The sequence below is a fragment of the Pelodiscus sinensis genome, chromosome 6 (assembly GCF_049634645.1).
Source record: "Pelodiscus sinensis isolate JC-2024 chromosome 6, ASM4963464v1, whole genome shotgun sequence".
Taxonomy (NCBI): Eukaryota; Metazoa; Chordata; order Testudines; family Trionychidae; genus Pelodiscus; species Pelodiscus sinensis.
This window is the reverse complement of record NC_134716.1, coordinates 97,544,430-97,566,299: the sequence shown is the minus strand read 5'-3', so window position 1 is coordinate 97,566,299 and position 21,870 is coordinate 97,544,430. Positions and strand designations below refer to the sequence as shown.

General features: G+C 40.5%; 1 protein-coding gene and 1 long non-coding RNA gene across 4 annotated transcripts in view; one reads left to right on the top strand and one right to left on the bottom strand.

Moving 5' to 3' along the window:
• The window catches only part of LOC142829953 (uncharacterized), a 56,198-nt gene that overhangs the window by 7,506 nt on the left and 26,822 nt on the right, over positions 1 to 21,870 (top strand). The gene's annotated exons all lie outside the window — the stretch shown is intronic.
• Positions 11,132 to 21,870, bottom strand: part of LOC102462652 (chondroitin sulfate proteoglycan 4-like) — a 65,329-nt gene continuing 54,590 nt past the window's right edge. The window contains exons 8-10 of the mRNA XM_075932467.1: positions 18,675 to 18,847; positions 14,167 to 14,350; positions 11,132 to 13,386 (exon numbers count right to left, since the gene is read on the bottom strand). Coding sequence (XP_075788582.1) covers positions 11,348 to 13,386; positions 14,167 to 14,350; positions 18,675 to 18,847 — 2,396 coding nt within the window. The 3' untranslated portion in view covers positions 11,132 to 11,347. The remainder of the gene's footprint in view (positions 13,387 to 14,166; positions 14,351 to 18,674; positions 18,848 to 21,870) is intronic.

The following is a 21,870-nucleotide window of genomic DNA, read 5'->3' as shown; positions in this document are numbered from 1 at the left end:
TTACTTTACATTTATCCACATTAAATGTCATTTGCCATTTTGTTGCTCACTTAGTTTGGTGAGATCTTTTAGAAGTTCTTCAAAAGTCTGCTTTGGTCTTAACTATCTTGAGCAGTTTAGTATAATCTGCAGAGCAGTTTAGAACTGCTTCATAGAACACTAGAACTGGAAGGAACCTCAAGAGGTCATCGAGTCCAGGCCCCTGCCCTTATGGCAGGACCCAGTACTGTCTAGACCATACCTGATAGATGTCTATCTAACCCACTCTTACATATCTCCAACGATGGAGATTCCACAACTTCCCTAGGCAACTTATTCCAGTGTCTAACCAGCCTGACAGTTAGGAAGTTTTTCCTAATATTCAACCTAAATCTCCCTTGCTGCCGTTTAAGCCCACTGCTTCTTGTCCTATCCTCAGAGTCCAAGGAGAACAATTATTTGTCTCCCTCCTTCTTGTGACACCCTTTTAGATACCTGAAAACTACTATCATGTTCCCCCTCAGTCTTCTCCTTTCCAAACTAAACAAGCCCAATTCTTTTAGTCTTCCTCCATAGGTCATGTTCTCGAGACCTTTAATCATTCTTGTTGCTCGTCTCTGGACCGTCTCCAATTTCTCCACATTTCTTCAAATGTGGTGCCCAGAACTGGATGGTTATTATATTCAACGCCTAACTGAATGATATCAAAAAGCTAAATGTCGGGCACTTACAGCCCACTCTATTAGCCTCATTTAGCATGGACACTTTAATTGACAAGTTTTTTTTCCCCATTCCCTCTTTTTCTGCTATTTATTTGTATCTCTGGACCCCTTGCTCCATTCATCTGAAGAAGTAGGCTGTGCCCATGAAAGCTCATGGTACTATCTACATTTTTGTTAGTCACTAAGGTGTTGCAGGATCATTTGTTATTTTTAAAGTTTTTTCAGTTACAGACTAACATGGCTACCCTTCTGAAAGTCACACTAGTGAGCCTAGTAAATGATGCATGCTTAGTTTCACTTGTGAAAAGGCTAATTATCATTCCTATAGTGTCATATTCTGTTGAAGGAAATACTGAACTAGAGCTGATGTTTCCTGTAAAAGCCACTGGCCATCTAATGAGTCAGATTTCTGAGCAATGACTAGTGTGAGTTTCACAATTGAGAGCTGTCAGTGTTTTGCAGAAAAAACCACAAGTACACCTTTATTTTTTGTGAAATTGTGGGGAAGAGTTCATTTGTCTTTGACACTTGTAAGTTAAAGGTCAGATCAGAAGTGTCTTCCTATGCATTAGTGAACTTAAAACATTTTATATCCACTAGAAAATCCAAGTATACCGTGTACACCGCTAAAAATATGTACATTAAAATATATAGTGCTTTCATTAGTGATGTATATAAAATGTATCATTTAGAAAAAATACTCAGTATGGAATTGATTCTCTCTCCAATTAAACTACAGATTTCTGAGGGACTGGTGTGCCAACTGAAGTATCAAAGAAGTCTAAAATAATTGTATTGCTAAATTTGCACTAAGGAATAATGGAAAAATATTAAAAACTGATCCTTGCTAAAATTAAGAGCTCACTGTTAATTTGGGGATTTATAATATTGAAAAGATTTTTAAATCGTGACTATTTATTTTACTAATATTTTTCTACGTAAGTATATATTTTTACTCTTAGTGCAGGATCAATACGCTTGAGTTCATCGTAACATATCTTCAGCAGCAGCATCACTGCTTCAACCTTTTAAGAACCTATCAGATTAAAATAGAAAAGCTAAGGACATTTGGGGATCTAAGTTAAAAAAAATGAGCTAGAAAGATGAAAGTACCTTGACTTTACTTATGTTTTGTCTCCTTTTCCTCATGCTTTGCCATGTGGTTAACTTTCCATATTCTAAGCTCTTCAGGGCAGGTGTTGAGCTTTTATTTTTTTTTACAGCAATTGACATATTATGGACACAATCAAATATAAAATAAAACAAATAATGTAATAAAATACTAACTATAGCAATGTTATGTTAGGGACTCTTCTCAAGATATTTTCTAAAAAAGGCTGACTGCCCCCCCTCACACTCTTCCATAATTAACCAACTGAAAACAATAAGAGTTTATCTACACTGCACCCATAGCTCAAAATTAGCTACACAATTTGAACTACACATATGCCAGTATCTGTTCCATTTAAAAATGTAAAATAATATCTTCTGTTTAGAAATTTTAAAGCCCCTGAATATTCCACACAAGAAGTTACGAGAATGTTGATTCAAAGCATTGCACTGTGATTGACTAGAATTTGCTTTACTTACACAACAAGAGCTGGCTAAAGATTTACTTGGGTGGTTTACATTAAAAGATTCAGCTAACAAAGCCAAAGTGGTGTCAGACAAAGAACACTGCTGGACTCTTCTCATTTCCCAGGTGTAGTTCCTTAGGGAACACATTTCACCAATATTATTCTCAAGTCACAACCTTACTAAACTCTGAATGAGGAACTCTAGGCTGTATTGCATAGGAGAAATGGAGCCTCTTGTAGGGCTTACTGATAGCCTCATCAGATTTACTGACACGGATTGCTTACATTTAGGCTCCTATATCCATATTTAAACACTTGTGTCATTATGAGGTCCTCTTCTAATACTTAAATCAGCAGCAGTGATACTAGAACCTTAATACTTCTATACCAATTAGCTCTCAGCTGTAGGAGTCTTCGCTCCTTTGAACATTTCCAAACGATAGGCTCAAAATGACATCAATGCGACACATAGGTAAGTATTCAATTGAAACCATTTGAATAAGTGACATATGCTTGTCTTTACAGGTGATTTACTTGTGTCCAGAAAGTTAAATAGGCCAGATTATAAATACATTATTGAAAGTAGTATGATTTTTCTTTTTCTCCCCATCAGAAGATATATAAATCTATTGGCACCCAGATTTGGTCTTGGGATCTAGGACCCTGAATCCTGTAAAAGTCCACCTCCTAGAGACTTTTATAGATAAGACCCTACCAACTTCACTCTCCAATATGGTCAATTTCAGGGCCTTAAGATTTGAAAATTGGTAAATTTCACCTTTTCAGACGTTTAAATCTGAAATGTCAGTGTTGTAAATATGAGTGTCCCAAACCAAATGGAGATGGGAGAGTTACAGAATTACCACCCTCACTTTTGTGCTACCTTCAGAACTGGATTCTGAAGGCAGTAATACAGCGTTTCCTGCAGTCATATGAGGTTTCAAGAGGAGGAGATGGGTCTGAGCTCCCTGAGAACAACAATGCAGGAGATGGACAAGTACTGTCCCCCCCCACCCCAGCCCAGACGAAGGTAGGAGTTTCCTAACTGGGGTGGACTAGTCGTAACGGGAGATCAGATTTCACGCTGTGATGTCTTTTTCATGGCTGTGAAATTGGTAGGATTCTACTTACAGAGGCAATACAGGTAGCCCTGCTATCATTTTAATAACAATAGAATTTCATTTTTCTTATTTTTCATGAACCGTAGTTGTCGTCAGATATATGATGGGATGGAAGTGAAATTAGTCACACAACTACTCTGATAATTTCACGACTGCACCTGAACTTTGTAGAAACACCACCTCTTCACTTATTTTTATGGAGTACTGCATATCTCACACAGACTAGAAATTGATATGCATGATTAAAAGAGGGCTAGGCTAGTTGGACATCTTAAATATCCATAGATACCAGTTTTAGATACAGAAATAGAGCATGACATTTCAGGCCAGATTCTGGTGCCTGCTCTGCTTTGGGTTGTCCAAAGGGGTAGTAGAATGGTTACCTCTGCATTTTGGCTCTTCTTAGTCCTTTAGGGTGATTTTGAGAAGCAAGGGGTAAATAAGAGCAGTCCGCAGGGATTGTACTACTCCTCATCCTTAGCCGCACTGAGTGGATGCTGCTAAGAATCAGGGTTGCTAGAGCCAAATTATAAATGGTTTAATATATTGGCAAATAAACAAGCATGTTTAAATATGAAAACCTTTCAAATTGTGGTTAACACAGGGAGTTAAAACTCTCCACGTGAATTCACATTTAACCTTTCCTTACTAAACTACTGAAGGCATTTGCAATATTTATTTTTAAAGCAATATACCTTAACTTTTTCATTCAACAAAAAATGTTGTTGCAACATTTGGATCACATCATATGATACTCATCTGAGACTGACTGAACAAGTGTTAGTCTGAAAACGAAACAGTTATTCCCAGCAGTAAGTTAGGATTTCAGTGATTTACCCATCAAGAAGTACCCTCTCCATTTACATGCCAGCAACTCATGTAAATGGAAAAACTGTAGAAATGTTTGTTACAGCCAAATGAATCTTCCCTTTTTGATCTCCTGCTACAGACGTAGAGTTACATAGAGAAACATACCCTTTAACTACAAGGTCTCACTTCCTTTCCTGCAACTCCATTTTCTCTGGCACATAGCCAATTTTCAAGGCCCAGTCTATGTAGAATACTACTGCCTGTTTCTTACATATACAGAGAAGAGTTATTTCTTCATCTTTGCCTCCCAAACCTTAACAAGTCGTCGCTAATTTCAGGATCCAGTTCAAAATTGCTCTCCTTGTTCTTACAAACTTTTATCAACTTGGATCCAGCCGAGTCCAGCCAGCCTCACAGAACTTGCCTTTCTTGTCCTCCTCACTCCTTCTGCTTGTCTATAGCTGGGCCTCTCTCTCTCTTCTACATGGATCGCCTGTTGATGTAGGAACCTTGTCAGCATCTTTTGTTGGCTGGAAAAGCCTTTCTACCATCCTGACTTTCCATTCCATTCTGGTTATTAGGTGAATTATATCTCATCTCTCTCCCTGTAGTTATTTTTAACAATTTTTGCAATTATGTTTTGAAATATTTTGTGGCACTATACATGAAAGCCACTATGCAAAATAAAGTACATTAAATGCAGTACATGGATTTTATCATATGCTATGTATTTAATTAAGATCTAGGTTTTTTTTTGTTTCCTATCCAAACAGTTCTAAGATATTCAATAACAATTGATTTTAATACTTAATCTGCTCAGTCTCTTCTTTTCCAGCCAGTCTAAAAGATATCTAATGCCTCTCTCACTGTGAGGCCAAGAAAATGTTACTCAGCTAAAACCTCAGCCTGCAAACAAACAACTTAATCAATAAGTAGTGGTTTCAATAGATGCATGGTAGCACTAGGCAACCAAGAAGGAAGTCTAGAAATGGGAGGAAATGAGCATGTTGAAGTGAAGGCTCCACCACAGAACCTTTTTATGAACATCTTTCAAGTCAGAGATTTCACAAATTACAAAGAAAGAACAACTTAGTGCTGGGATTGAATGTCAGATATGCAGCTCTGGCAGAAACTGAACATTACATTTTACTTTGAATCAAGTTTAAGATAAATTAACTGAGTTTCCATTGCATTTGCCAAAACAATTATTTTCGCCACATTTAAAAATATTCACTGATTACACTTCAAACAAAAACAGCATAGATTTGAAAAAATGCTGGATGAGAGGAGGAGGAGAAGGAAGTTTGAATTTTAGGGTATTGCACCAGTCTCACGATTGAGTTTGACCTTAGCAAGAGAGCTAAACCAGCATTAACTTGCTGCAGAAATCAGTTACTAGTTTCATGTTGCTCTTATTAATTTTCACAAGATGAAAAGAACAAAGGCCTCATAACTAAAAGGAGCAACATGTTTTAGATAGATCTTCCAGTTTACTAAACATAAAGGCTACGTCTACACTGGCCCCTTTTCCGGAAGGGGCATGTTAATTTCACCTATCGTAGTAGGGAAATCCGCGGGGGATTTAAATATCCCCCGCGGCATTTAAATAAAAATGTCCGCCGCTTTTTTCCGGCTTTTAAAAAAGCCGGAAAAGAGCGTCTACACTGGCCCCGATCCTCCGGAAAAAGCGCCCTTTTCCGGAGGCTCTTATTCCTTCCTTTGAAATAGGAATAAGAGCCTCCGGAAAAGGGCGCTTTTTCCGGAGGATCGGGGCCAGTGTAGACGCTCTTTTCCGGCTTTTTTAAAAGCCGGAAAAAAGCGGCGGACATTTTTATTTAAATGCCGCGGGGGATATTTAAATCCCCCGCGGATTTCCCTACTACGATAGGTGAAATTAACATGCCCCTTCCGGAAAAGGGGCCAGTGTAGACGAGCCCAAAATGATTTACACTTTAAAACCGCTATGGCCAACCCAAGGCTTGCGAGCCGCATGCGGCTCTTCCCCCCCCCTCCCCTGGGTGCGGCTCGTGAAGCCCCCCTCCCCTGGGTGCGGCTTGTGAAGCCCCCCCCGCCATTACTCATATGCCACCCCAGTTCCCCCCAAAAACAGCCCTCTCCTCCCGGCTCCCTGTGCTGACCTGAGCAGGGGAGCTGTTCTGCGCGGCCATGAAAGATGCAGAATTAAAGATGGTGGTGGGAGCCTCCTGTGGCCAAAAAGCCTCAAAACACATTTAAAAGCACAGTTTTTTTGCTCAGCTAGGGGCTCCTTTTAAAGGGACTGTCTTTTTTTTTGCTCCACAATTTGCCCCAGCTCTTTGCGCTGGATCCACTGCTATCCTGGCTCTTTGCCCAGAATGGGTTGGCCACCCCTGCTTTAAAAGATCAAACAGACAACAGAACAAAGGATGAGACACATATTTGCTAAATAATTCAGAATGAGTAGGTGAGTGGTGGGATAAAATTCCCATTTGTCTTCTTAGCATCAAGTTCCGAACACTATTAGAAGCAGAACACCAGTTCAGATGTATCAGTGATCTCATTTTGTGTGGAAAAGCTTATGTGTTTTCCAACTAAATATATTAAAAGAAGAATATCACAAAACTTAAAAAACAGGATTTTATTTGTAGCGGTATACAGTGATGTATTCCTGTTCAGCACATGTTGTAATGCATAGAACTGAATTCTTCGCTGCTCTTACAAATCTTATCACACACTAATGCTGCCATTTTGAAACGTATTCAGGAATGAAAGGATAATTTAAAAATCCCACTTTTACAAAAAAAAGATACTTACTGGAAAAGTAAAAACAACACATCAGACACTGGCCTGTAAAATATTGGTTTCTGAAGTCACAACAATAATCCATAGGTGACCAATGTTTAATTCTGTAATTCTTATTCAGAACATACTCAGATTATCATTATGGACTCAGTGGAAATTGTGCCTGTACAAGGACTACCGGGTTAGGCCCTAAGTAAAACACATTTTAATAATGAAATACTTGACCTAAGGACCAGATCATTAGCTGGTCTGAACTGGGGTAGCACCACTGACTTCACCAGCTAAGGATTTGGCCCTAAGCTTTGTATGCTGTTGTGGCAGAGCTGTTGTGTACCTTCTGGGACCACTGTGCCATATGACACATGGCTGTCTGTGGCTGGGAGAGGCAAGAGATTAGGAAAGCTCCTGATACCTTTCCATTCCACAACATTCCTGCCTGTAATTTGGCCCTCTGGGGATAGTGGTAACCAAGGCCTTGGCAAGGCTTTCTGCACTGGGATGAATTTAATCTAAATGGAACAAATAAATGGGGGAATAGAGCTTATGGCAAAACAGTTCACTGTGTTGCAAAGGAAATGGCAATGAGAAAGTTTACACAGCTACAGTTCTAGATGTTAAAGTATGAATGGTAGTATTTGAATGTGAAATTACATAGAGATGTTACCTTTTGGTTAATGGACTAATTGAGTAGTCCATGGAATTTCCATCAACTACTTGATTAGCAGATAAAGGGGGCGCCCGTTGCAGCTCTGCACTTTGCACGTAATAAGTGCATCTTACTACTGGGGCTCTACCTCCCTGCACCCTCCATCCCCGCACTCTGGAGACAGTGCTGAGGGCTCCCCCCAGCACCAGCTCTTGCTCCCCCTCCCCGCCCCCGCTGCCTCTGATACAGAGGCAATGGAGGTGTGGGGGGAAAACATTGTGCTGAGTACACACTAGGTACATCATTATCACCACATCAAAGCTGGGTTAGAAGTTCAAAAATGCATCTTTTTAAATAAAATTTAAAAAACAGATCAAGTGATAATAATGAGACCAGTTAAAATCTCAATAAAATTATCTTCAGGTTCAGGTAGTTCTTCCCTTTTTGAAGTCAATGGAAGTTTTGCCACTTGTCATCACTGGATGACCTTAAAACTGAATTGTAAATCATTGGCTTTGCAAGGGCTTTTATGGAAATAAAAATATTCCCCTTAAAGAGAAATTACTGCATATTTTATCAACGGAGTTAAACTGGAGTAAAAAATGAGGAGTAACGTTAGTTTGAACCAAGGGGTTTGGTTCGAATTAGCGCGTCCTGGCATGCACTTTCACTTCTGAAACAACTGGCATTCAGAATAATGCGCCGGCGAGATCATGCTAATGAAGCGCGGGATATTTAAATCCCCGCTTCATTGACTATTTTGAACGCCTGCATTTGCATCCCTAGTTGGAACTAGGGCGCAAGTGTAGACATACCCATAGTGTTTCAGCCACAAAGGATCAGAGTTCCTTGATAACAATGCATTATGAAACTATTCCTTAGTATATTCGTATTCTCAACTTCACACACTTATTTTTCTCAGTAGTTTAGCAACAAATTCTATTGTACAGTACAGAACTAAATTCCGCTGTCCCTTACATTGGCTTCACTGACTAACACAGCAGAACTTCTGTTACTGGGTACAGAATAAATCCCTTAGACAGCAGTAGGAAATTTGATGTTTCTGCAGAGAAAACCCAGAGCTTAAAGATAATGCTGTAGACAGGCTGTCTGATAGTTTTTTGCCACGTGGATTAGAGGTCAGACATGCATTATGACATTCAGCAGACCTTTGTGGCGAGAGTTTAAAAATAAGTGATGGAGAGAACCAAAGCTCTCAGCAATAAGTGTATCTATCACTCCTGTAGTATCCTTGTGGAAAAGAATCCTAGGCTTCCAGCCCAGTAACCTTACTGAATACTTGTCAAAATAATCACGGCTTTGTTGCTTTAGCACTGGTCTTTGAACAGCATTCAGTCTTAACTGACGTTCCTGAGATTAGTACCTTGGCAATTATTTAAGAAAACAGTTGCATTTTCTTTGAAGTAGGCTGGCGCAGACAAGATACAAATTATCTGTATCAAATTTGATTATTTAAAAAGTGATATTGTATACAAATATACAGTAAATGGCACTAAAAATGTTTATGATGCCTTATCCCTTTCCAGGGAAATAAAACATACTTCAAATACTGAGTTAATTTAAAATATGCAAAGATAGAAAAGGCACTGATGTCAGTGGGTAATCTGTCTATGTAACAACTTAGGGTATGTCTACACTACAAAGTTAGTTCGAACTAACGGACGTTAGTTCGAACTAACTTTAATAGGTGCTACACTAGCGCTCCGCTAGTTCGAATTTGAATCGAACTAGCGGAGCGCTTAGTTCGAACTAGGAAAACCTCATTTTACGAGGACTAACGCCTAGTTCGAACTAGCTAGTTCGAACTAAGGGCTGTGTAGCCCTTTAGTTCGAACTAGTGGGAGGCTAGCCCTCCCCAGGTTTCCCTGGTGGCCACTCTGGCCAACACCAGGGAAACTCTATGCCCCCCTCCCGGCCCCGGACCCCTTAAAGGGGCACGGGCTGGCTACGGTGCCCGTGCCAGGTGCAAGCCTGCCAGCACCCAGCTAGCAGACCCTGCACCTGGCACGGCACAGAGCCACCCACCCGATGCCCCCCAGCCCACCCCCTCTTGCCGGGACCAGGCTGGCGGCTCCCGGGAGCTTGCCCTGGACCGCAAGAGGCAGGCACCTTCCTGGGCTAGTGCGGACATCGTGGACCTCGTCCACGATCTCCGCACTAGGCACAGGAAAGTGGCCGTCTAGGGCAGGAGAGCTGCCAGCCTGGCCACCCAGGACCAGGTGTGCATGAAAATCAAGGGGGTCCACTGAGACCCCCGACACTGAGCCCTGAGCTTACAATGGCCGTACTGGGTCAGACCAAAGGTCCATCTAGCCCAGTAGCCTGTCTGCCGACAGAGGCCAACCCTAGGGACCCTGGAGGGGATGGACCGAAGACAATGACCAAGCCATTTGTCTCGTGCCATCCCTCTCCAGCCTTCCACAAACTTTGGGCAGGGACACCACTCCTACCCTCTGGCTAATAGGACTCCATGGACCCAACCTCCATCACTTTATCTCACTTCCCTTTAAACTCTGTTCTAGTTGTAGCCTTCACAGCCTCCTGCAGCAAGGAGTTCCACAGGTTAACTATTTGCTTTGGGAAGAAGAACAACTTTCTCTTACTAGTTTCAAGCCTGCTACCCATTCCTTTCCTTTGGTGTCCTCTAGTCCTTCTTTATGGGAACTCAGGAAGAACTTTTCTGAATGCACCCTCTCCACCCAACCCCTTCTTTTAGAGACCTCTATCCTGTCCCCCCTCCGTCTCCTCTTTTCTAAGCTGAACAGTCCCAGTCTCTGTAGCCTCTCTTCATCTGGGACCTGTTCCCAACCCCTGATCATGTTAGTTGCCCTCCCCTCTCCCTGCCTTTCTCTTCCCCTCTCCCACCTCCTTTTCCCAGTCTCCCCCAGTTTTTTTTCAATAAAGACAGAGTCAATGTTGGAAGAAACGTTATCTTTATTTTGTACATCAATAAGAAGGGGGGCTAAGGAAGGGTAAGTGGAAGGAGGTGAGGGAGGAATGGGGTATGAGCCCCCGATGGGGAGGACTGGGCTGGCTCTGCGGGCTTCTGGGGGTGGAAGCTCTCCTGCAGCCCCCCAATTACTCCCTCTCCCCAGATGGCAGCCTGCGGCAAGTGCAGCTGGGCTGATGGCCGAGTGGTGTGATGTGCCCAGTGTGGGCACTCAGGGCACTCCAAGCCAGAACTTCTTTGCAAGCGGGGCACCCCTTAGAACTGTGTGTCCGGGGTGGGGGTCGGGACCCTTTAAGCGCAGCCCTCGGCTAGCCTGAGACAGCATCTCCATGCTCTAAGTCCTCCTTTTATGCCCTGCCGGCACTGCTTCCGGCCATCCTTAAGCCCTGTTCAGAGTCCACTCAATGTGGACTTGCTAGTTCGAACTAGCAAAACGCTAGTTCGAACTAGTTTTTAGTTCTAGACGCGTTAGTTCGAACTAGCTTAGTTCGAATTAACTAATTCGAACTAAGTTAGTTCGAACTAACTTTGTAGTGTAGACATACCCTTAGGTATCTAAAGTTCCATGAAGTCAATAGGAATTAGCACATTGCCTTCTTTGAGGTTTGGATCATGCTCAAAGTAAAGAAAACGGAATCTGACCCATAATAAATAATTATAATAAAGAATGATGAAATGTCAACATTATATACTTTAAAAAAAAACCACACACTGATCCACATGACCAAAATGGCCACACTCTATACCCAATATTGGTTGTGCTTCAAAGTTGGGTTTGTTTTTCGACAGTGCTGGAGCATTTCAGGGTCCAGGTTCAACCAGTTTTGCAGAGCATTTTTTTCAGCTGGAGCAACTGGCGTGGAAAGTAGCTGTTCACATCTTACTGCCAAAAATGGGGTGTCTATGTAGTTTTCAGCCCCTTTTGGAAGACGTGTCACCGTGACCATGGGTACAGTCAGGCTCCGTTCTGGACTGAGACCTGGAGTGTTGGGAACTGTTTGTGTTTGATTTTTTATAAGAGTTTTTGCCTTTTCTGTTTTATGACACATTAGAAAAAAACACACAGAAATAACAGCGACAATGAGTAAAAATGCCACGGATGCAAGTGGGATAATGATGGACAAAGGGTTGCTAGTTTCACTTGGCTGCACTCTGGGACTTTGAGCATTTGCTTTCACTGTGGTCTCAGTTCTTGCAGACCTACTCTCGACAGGTTCCCCATTAAGCAATGAATCTTCCTCATTTTGATTTCCCCAGCGATTTTGGTTTTGCCACCTGATCTGTACAGTCTTTTCCAGTGCTTCCATATGTCCCTCACCTGGTGGTTCTTCCTTGGAAGTAGTATGAATTTTTAAAGTATCAGTGTGGGTAAAGAAAGGCACTTGACTAGTAAAAACCTGCACAAGTAAAGGATCATATGGCACTATGACATAGTGAAAATAGCCTACAGCAGGCTGCACTTCATCAGCCCTGAGTATGAATGTGAATGAGTCGTTTAACATATCAATACCTGTCAGATTAGCATCTATATAAACCAGTACAACTCCTCTGTCAATGTCGTTTTGTGTGAACAAATTAATTCCTACAAACGAAGAATCATTGATCAACCTTCTTCTTACAATTTTCCCATGAGCTGGGGGCACTATCACTTCAAATCTGGGATTGCTATTTGTCAAACTAGCTAATTCTGTAGCATCCAGGTCCTTGGTCCTTAATTTATAAGCGACGCTGTTTGGAATTTTCAGGTCAGATGCAACTTTCACCAAAGGCCCTACTGTGATATTGAGTACCTGTCCTGTAAGATTACTTTCTGAGGTGAATAACATAAACTCCAATATATCCCAGGATGCACTGAAATTTGTCATAAAATAAGACAGTCTTCCTGCGTGTAAATCTGCCTGCTCAAACTTAGTAACTTGCTCGTTTCCAATCAGTAAGTGACCATATTTGAAGGGTACTGTTATTACATAACTAATATCGGTACTTTTTCCATTTGTTGTAGCTGACAGTTGTGCATTAGTAATCATGACAGAGTTCTGACCCTGTGGAAGTACCACATCAGTAAGGTTGACGAGGTTGAGAGAGATTGGTGTGACTTCAAGGTTGAAAAGTTTGTATAATGGGCGATGTTTGCCATCAGTCACACTAAAATAAAAAACCCCAGAGGGTGAGCTTCCATCTTGTACAAACCAAATTCTGCCACTATCAACATCAGCTTGTGTGAAATCTTGTATGGATGTGCTGAGATTGCTTTCCATTGCTAAATAGCCATTGGTGGGCTTGCTAATAATGGTGTATTTGATCTCTCCTGGACTGTTGTCCAAATCTTCAACCTTCAGATTTTCTGGTCCTATTACTGATATATCTCCTTGCAGAAGTTTCAAGCTTAGCCCTTTAGTCTTCAACTCTGGAACTTGGTCATTCACTGGAACAATGGTAATATTAAACATCTCTTCCAGAACATCGGTATCAGGCTTTCTTGCAGATTTGCTCTTCAAGTTTAACCAAACAGCAAAAGTGAAATGATCAGCAAGTGATTCAGAGTCATCATGTATATAAACGATTCCAAATTTGTTAAGTATGTACTGTGAGAAGTTAGGCTTTTCTTTGGTAATATTTCTTTCTCCAACCAATATTATGCCATGCAGAGGTAAAGATATGACTTGATACCAGACTTCATATATAGAACGTTGCACCTTAGGTAACTTAACCAATAGATTTGAAGCATCTAAATTTGTTTTGTTGATTAGGATTTCACCTCCTTCCTGGACAATAGCACCTTGCAGAAAGAAAAAGAACGATTTAAAAATTATTGCTTGGTCATAATCATAGCCATGTTTCAGAAATAAGATGTACATGTGCAGCAGTGATACAAATGGTATGCAGGAAAGAGCAATGTGGAGTCACTGTTTCAAATGCTTTCCTGCTATATTTACATTACCGTCTGTCATAGCTGGAAATATATTACCACAGTTTTTTAAAAAGTAGAGATTTAAAAGTCAGAGGATACATTTCTTAACTGAGGGGTGGGTGCTGGATTAAAGATATAACAATACCCGACAGCTACAGTAGGCACTCTATTATTATCTCTAGAAATTACTACTACATCATTGCAACAAAAAAGGAGAATTGCAGCCACAACATTAAAGAGGAACAAATAAATATACTGAATTTCTAAAGTGCTTTAATATTTTAAGGACTCCTTTTTGTAAGGAGTTAGTGAATTTTAATATCCCAGGCCAGTCTTCTGTCCAGGCATCAGAAATAGCATACAGAAGAATTAATTCATAAAAACCTTTCTGTAAATGATAAACTCAAAAACCTTTATGGTTTGCAAACCTACATTTGGGGCTTAACTACATTTTGGCCAGTGTCTCATTAAATGTTTACTGAAACAACTGGAAATCATTTGCAAAATATTATCTACACTGCAGTCTATGCTATAAATATTTTAGTCACTTGTTACGAGGAAAAGTTTCTCTCAAGTTTTCTAATTTGCTCACTGGATCCCACATGTGATCATAAATATTAGGAGGCTCAAAGTGCACAGTAACCTTACCTGTATTTGCAAGCAGACGACTATTTTGATCATGTCTGTTAATTTCATATGAAATGGCAATGGGAAACACTTGGAGATCCAGAGTTGCTGGTGGAGAGGAGACTGTAAATGTAAAGGAATCTTCTGCACTCCAGCCAACATCCTCATTATGTGTGTGCTCATAGAGGATCAGGCTTTCATCCACCTGTCCAAAATAGAGGAATCAGCCACTTGGAGAATAATCAAAAGCACAACAATGAGAAAGTAGAAAGAATTATACTGTAAGGCTACGTCTAGACTGCAAACCTCTTTCGAAAGAGGCTTTTTCCGAAAATACTTTCGAAAGATACTTTCGAAAAAACTTCTTTCAAAAAAGAGCATCTAGACTGCAATCTCTTCTTTCGAAAAAGTGAGCCGCTTTTTCGAAACAGAGCACCCAGGCAGTCTGGATGCTCTCTTTCGAAAAAGCCCTGTTTGCATTCAAGAACGCCTTTTTTCGAAAGAGCACTTTCGAAAAAAGGCATTCTTCCTCGTGAAATGAGGAGTACCGCTGTCGAAAGAAAAGCCACATTCTTTCGATTTAATTTTGAAAGAATGCGGCTGTAGTCTAGACGCAGGTGAAGTTTTTTCGAAAAAAGGCTACTTTTTTCGAAAAAACCCTGCAGTCTAGACACAGCCTAAGAGAAAGATGAATTGTGCTGTAATAATTGAATAAGTTGAAGGAATACTGTTTGTCTTTTAACAGGAAGAAGAAAAGTATGTTAATGTTGTTTGTAGGTATGCAGATCAGAGTGCTAGCCAGGTGGGCCTGAGTTAATAGGAAAAGGAACATTAGGTGTTAGGCACAAAGCAATAGAGATAACCAGGGAGATATGGACAGGAGATTGCTGTGTGCTTGATGTGGAAATGAAGATACTTGACTAGCCTCACACTAATCATGTGAAGTTTTGCCCCTCTTTTTAATCCTGTTAACTTGGCTTTCTTTTGACTGTATAAATCATGGAGTTTGAACCTTGTGGGGTACTCACATTTTTCTGGATGAATTAGCAGAGTGGCTTTGCTAATAAACAGAGCGGTCTGACAAATCTGAGTGAGTCCTGTCTCACTTTGACAACAGTCTGAAGCAGAACAAAATGTCCATGACAATGTTTAATGATTGTATACATAGTGTATGAGGGGAAATTTCCTTATAGTTCCACTTCTCTGAATACATAATCTGTGCAAACTTTGAAGTAGGAATAAGAGATCCTCCGGAAAAGGGCTTTATTCCGGAGGATCGGGCCAGTCTAGACGCTTTTTTCCGGCTTTTCCCCAAGCCGGAAAAAAGCGGCGGACATCTTTATTTAAATCCCGCGGGGGATATTTAAATCCCCCGCGGATTTCCCTATTCCGAAGTTTAAAATTAGCATGCCCCTTTCGTAAAAGGGGCCAGTGTAGACGTAGCCTTCAAGTCATTAGTGCCAGACTGGCAAAACTCCTTAAGCTCATAAATTTGCTTCCCTTTGAGAGTAGCAGAAGTGGTACAGAAGACCCTCAAAAAGGTAAGACAATAAAAGATACCTAGTAAGGCACTGCTGGGAGCCGAAGGAGCTAGTTTGGTGACTACTAAGTCATGCTCTCTCTAGGGCAGCTCATTCACCAACTATGCACCATAAGGAGCTGACTAGAATCCTTGGTGGGCAACTTGTATACTCAGCAGGGAGCAGCATGCAACAGTCTGCAGGGAACATACCTCACATTCTATCCTAGTATTGGTATCTTTAAGGATCAATAAACTTAAGAGTTCATAGAATTCTGCCAGCCACATGACAAGGAGCTAAAACTCAGGCGTGAGAGTCCAGTAGTATATCTTGAGAGACATAAACATACTTACATACAATATTTTGCCTGCCATTTTTCTCATCAACACTTTTTTTTTGTTCAAATGATACACACATGTACAAACACACACATACCACTCCTCCCACCACTGAAGTTCATCTGTCCCTGGGAATGCATATCTATTCAATAGCACACAGCAAAACCACTAAGTATCAGTCAAGGCAAGAAACGAACAATACATTTTCCACTGAATTTCTGGTCTACAAAAAGCAATTTCCTGCACTGGAATCTGGTCAGAATCTCATGGATAATACCCATAATCTTGTCAAAGTTCCACGGTATCTCTAGAAAGCACAAGACGTCAGGACTTTCTTTTCAAGTCTCATCTGACCGATGTATCCTCATGCAAAAGTACTGGTTCACTGACTCCAAGAGAAGAGGGTTACCTACCGAATCCTTGGAGAATTCTTATTCAACTACTGACATAGCTTAACCTGTATTAATCTGTAATTGCCGATGAGATCACTGTTGAGATATAAATTTAGAAAAAATACTAACACATAAAATACTTCTTTACACAGCTTGCTATCATTTAGTGGACTTCTTTAGCACAGATTTCCATGACGTAGTTTTGAATGACTAATTCTAGTGATCTAAAGTATTTTTAGTGTTTTTAAAGCACTTTGATATATAGAAACTAAGCTCTAACTATGAATCCTGGTCCTGGTCCCACTTAAATCAATGAAAAAGTTTTCCATTGACACTGATGGGAGAACTAAGCCCTGGGGACCAATCTTCCATAACCAATGTCCAAAATAACAATGTGTGTTGCCCAAAAATACAGTTATTGCTAAACTTTTCCCTTTGTGGCTCTTGAAAACTGATGCAAAAATTTCATAGGTCCATGTAGATATTGGGGCAGGATCACTCACCTAAGCATAGCTCCAAAGTAAGAGATATATGGACAAAGTAAATTCATGATTTTTACTATTTCTTAAAAATCTACCTAGGGTATTTTTACTGCATAGTAAAACATAGGAGTCTCTGGGCTAAGGAGAGGATGATATTGGCATAGATTTTTTTTGTCCATATATGTAATGTTTCAAACAGGATTACAAATTAGAAGATAATTAAAGGAGTTTTATTCAGTTTAAATCAAAATGTTTATTTAATTAGTCTGGGGAGGAAGCAAGTGGTTAGTTAAATGTCAAAAAAAAAAGAGAGATGGTGAGAAACTAGGAAAAGACTCCAAAGAAAACAATCAACTGTATTCAAAATTAATCTAACAAGCTTGGAAAAGTTGCACAAATTAGTTTTTGCTGTTGGCTGCAAAACAACTGGCCTTGGTCAAGTTCAGGGGGAAGGGGGTGATAATTATAGCTTTATTGGCAATGAGGCAGTGAAACACAGACATAAGGAAGGAGACTAGCTAACTTCTTTTTTAGTCAAGATAAATGAGTTTCACTTGAGCTGAGAAGTGTATATTTCTGAACACTGCCTATAAGGCCAAAGAAACGGAAAGAACTAAATTGAACTAAAACGCTTTCCAGTTCAAATCTGATTCACAGACTTTTTATTAACAAACTGAATTTCTTATTATTCATGGACCCTACTATTTTTCTCTCAAATATCTACTTAATATTTGCACAATTCTATGTTCCAAATATACATTATCAAACATACTTGCCAACTTTTTCACTGCTGTTTTAGCTTCCTCTTATATGGCTAAAACATACTGAGCTAAGCTAGGTAAGAATTTTTCCTATCATAAAATGCAGACACAAAATTTAGCTTAGTATTTTTGTAATTTGTAAGGTATAAAAGTGTTAGAGTTTTAAAGATCTAAGTTTATGGGAAGAAGGTGCATGATATTTCACAGTATTATTTGATCTATAACATTTCAAGATAATATCCTATCCACAGGGGAACAGAGTAGTGCAACTTAAGCTATGGCATATCCTGACATGAGTATATATCTATGTAAATCTAATGATAATAAATTCATGGATTTTGAGACCTAAAGGGACCGTTATGGAATAAGGAATATAAGGAATGTTCTCGGAGAACAATTTGTTTTGTAGATGATACAATTATATTCAGATATACTTTACATAAAGACTCAGTAATTCTCTTTTAGAAGCAGCCATCCCTATAAGAATCTTCATAGAAGATAAAAATGTTCTTTCTTTTTAACCCTTCAAATTCAAGGCACACAGATGAGCCCAACCCTGGGAGTGGGGGGTTGTACTGCGTTTTCCCCCATCCCCTCTAGTTTGGGGCCAGGCCCCTGCATACACTAACCCACCAGCAGAGATGGAGGTGGAACAGGCGAGCCAGGGGATGACAGGGGGAGCGAAGGGGGACTAAATTGGTGCCCCCCTAGTGTAGCGCCCAGGGGCAACTGCCCCTCTGCCATTGCCTCTCGCTATGCCACTGCTGCAAATTGCCAGATATTGAGTGATACGGCTAAATTAGGCAATGATTATGATGGAACTGGGGATGTAAAATCCATTTAGTTAGTTAACCAGTTAAACATTATGTTTAACTGATTAAATGGGAGTGGAAGAGAGGGACTGGTAACCATTTAACCATTCACATCCCTGCCTGGCACTAAAACAAGTGTAAAAGGACTGGGCAAAGAATGAATAACTAGGATGCACTTTACAATAATAGTCTGCCACTGGGCATTCTGTAACATGAATGCTTACCATGGATTGAGTAAAAGTAGAAATATTCTGTGAGATGTAATTAGAGCCTATTCTGATCAGTCTTCCAAGTTTGGGAGCTCTGACAACTGTAAAAGTGATAGTTCTGTTTCCAGTGTTGGCCACATCATTGGTTACAGCTTTCAGATCATGAGCTGAAATAAGTTTCCTCGAACCTAAATAATAATTAAAAAGAATAAAAGTTTACAACAATGTAGATTTTGCACTACAAGAAAACTTTTATATATACCACAAATTTCATAATCTAAGTATATTACTTATCTACTATATATCTTATAGACTTTAAGATCAGAAGGGACCATTTTGATCATCTAGTCTGACCCCCTGCACAATGCAGGCCACAGAATCTCACCCACCCACTGCTAGAATAATCCTCTCACCTATATCTCAGATATTGAAGTCCTTGAAATGATGGTTCAAAGACCCCAAGATGCAGAGAATCCTCCCTCTAGTGACCTGTGCCCCATGCTACAGAGGAAGGAGAAAAACCTCCAGGGCCTCTGCCAATCTACCCTGGAGGAAAATTCCTTCTCGACCCCAAATATGGCGATCAGCTGAATCCTGAGCATTTGGGCAAGACTCACGAGCCAGACACCCAGAAAAAAGTTCTCTATAGCAACTCCTATCTTCCCACCATTGGCCTATTTACCACTGATAGTGAAAGGTCAATTAATTACCAAGATCATGTTACCTCATCAAACCATCCCCTTCATAAACCCATCTAACTTTATCTTGAAGCCAGATAGGTCTTTTGCCCCCACTACTTCCCTTGGAAGGCTGTTCCAGAACTTCACTCTTCTGATGGTTAGAAACCTTCGCCTAATTTCGAGTCTAAACTTCCTAACAGCCAGCTTATATCCATTTGTTCTTGTGTCCACATTGGTATTGAGCTTAAATAATTCCTCTCCCTCCCTGGCATTTATCCCTCTAATATATTTAAAGAGAGCAATCATATCTCCCCTCAGCCTTCTTTTGGTTAAGGTAAACAAGCCAAGTTCCTTGAGTCTCCTTTCATGAGACAGGTTTTCCATTCCTCGGATCATCCTAGTGGCCCTTCTTTGTACCTGTTCCAGTCTGAATTCATCCTTCTTAAACATGGGAGACCAGAACTGCACACAGTATTCCAAACGAGGTCTCACCAATGCCTTGTATAATGGCACTAACACCTCCTTATCCCTACTGGAAATACCAAGACCGTATTAACCTTTTTCACAGCCATGTCACAATGGCAGCTCATAGTCATCCTGTGATTAACCAGGACTCTGAGGTCCTTCTCCTCTTCCATTACTTCCAACGGATGTGTCCCCAGCTTATAACTAAAATTCTTGTTATTAATCCCTAAATGCATAACCTTACACTTCTCACTATTAAATTTCATCCTATTACTATTACTCCAATTTACAAGATCATCCAGATCTTCCTGTATGATATCCCGATCTTTTTCTGAATTGGCAATACCTCCCAACTTTGTGTCATCCACAAACTTTATTAGCACACTCCCACTTTTAGTGCCAAGGTCAGTAATAAAAAGATTAAATAATAATGGTCCCAGAACTGATCCCTGAGGAACTCCACTAGTAACCTCTCTCCAGCCTGACAGTTCACCTTTCAGTATGACTCACTGTAGTCTCCCCTTTAACCAGTTCCTTATCCACCTCTCAATGTGGCCTGCATTGTGCAGGGGGTCAGACTAGATGACCATAAGGGTCCCTTCTGACCTAGAAATCTATGAGTCTATATTGATCCCCATCTTTTCCAATTGAACCAATAATTCCCCATGTGGTACTGTATCAAATGCCTTACTGAAATCGAGGTAGATTAGATCCACTGCATTTCCTTTATCTAAAAAATCTGTTACTTTCTCAAAGAAGAAAATCAGGTTGGTTTGGCATGATCTACCTTTTGTAAAACCATGTTGTAATTTGTCCCAATTGCCATTAACCTTAATGTCCCTAACTACTTTCTCCTTCAAAATTTTATCTGAGTGAGTCTCTCTCTGTCCAAGAACTTCTCCTAATGGGTAAGAGCTAGGACCACCAAATTTGGTAAACAGCTTCCTCTAGCATAACTTAAAGCACGGTAAGGGTTTGGATGTGCCTGGAATGGGACAGTTTCTCATAAAACCTTACAGAAAAAATAAGATAATTACCAGGCAGGTGGAAAGGGACTACTTGCAGATAACCGCCTTCCCTCCCCCCCCCCCCCATACACACACATCCAGGACAGCTCTTGCACCAAGCCTCACTCCTCTCAGGCATCCTTTACATAAGAACGACCATACTGGCTCAGACCAAAGGTGCATCTAGCCCAGTATCCTGTCTGCCGACAGTGGCCAATACCAAATTCCCCAGAGGGAGTGAACAGAACAATGAATCTTCAAGCAATCCCTCTCCTGTCACCCATTCCCAGCCCCTGACAGAGGCCAGAGACACCATTCCTACCCATCCTGGCTAATAGCCATTGATGGATCTAACCTCCCTGAATTTATCTAGTTCTTTCTTGAACCCTGTTAAAGTCCTGGTCTTCACAACCTCCTCTGACAAGGAGTTCCACAGGTTGACTGTGAGCTGTGTAAAGAAAAACTTCCTTTTGTTTGTTTTAAACTTGCTACCTATTAATTTCATTTGGTGACCTCCTAGTTCTTATGTTATGGAAGCAAGTAAATAAAACTTTTCCTTATTTACTTTTTCCACTCCAATCATGATTGTATAGACCTCTATCATATCCCCACTTAGTCTCCTCTTTTCTACGCTGAAAAGTCCCAGTCTTTTTAATCTCTCTTCATGTGAGACCTGTTCCAAACCTCTAATCATTTCTGTTGCCCTTTTCTGAACCTTTTCCAATGCCAATATATCTTTTTGAGATGAGACGACCACATCTGTACGTAGTATTCAAGTTGTATAAAAACGATGGTTTTATACAGAGGCAATAAGATGTTCTCTGCCTAATTCTCTATCCCTTTTTAAATGATTCCTAACATTGTTTGCTTTTTTGACTGCTGCTGTACACTGAAGTTTATGGACAACTGAGTGGGGCTGAAGTTCCCCCTCCACCTCAATTCATATTGAAACATTTCTGGCTGTTAGTCTTTATCAGGAAGCAAGGGGAAAGTGCACAGTTTGCTGCATTCATCACTCCAGCTGGGACCCATGCAGCTGGGGCAGATGAACATGTACCT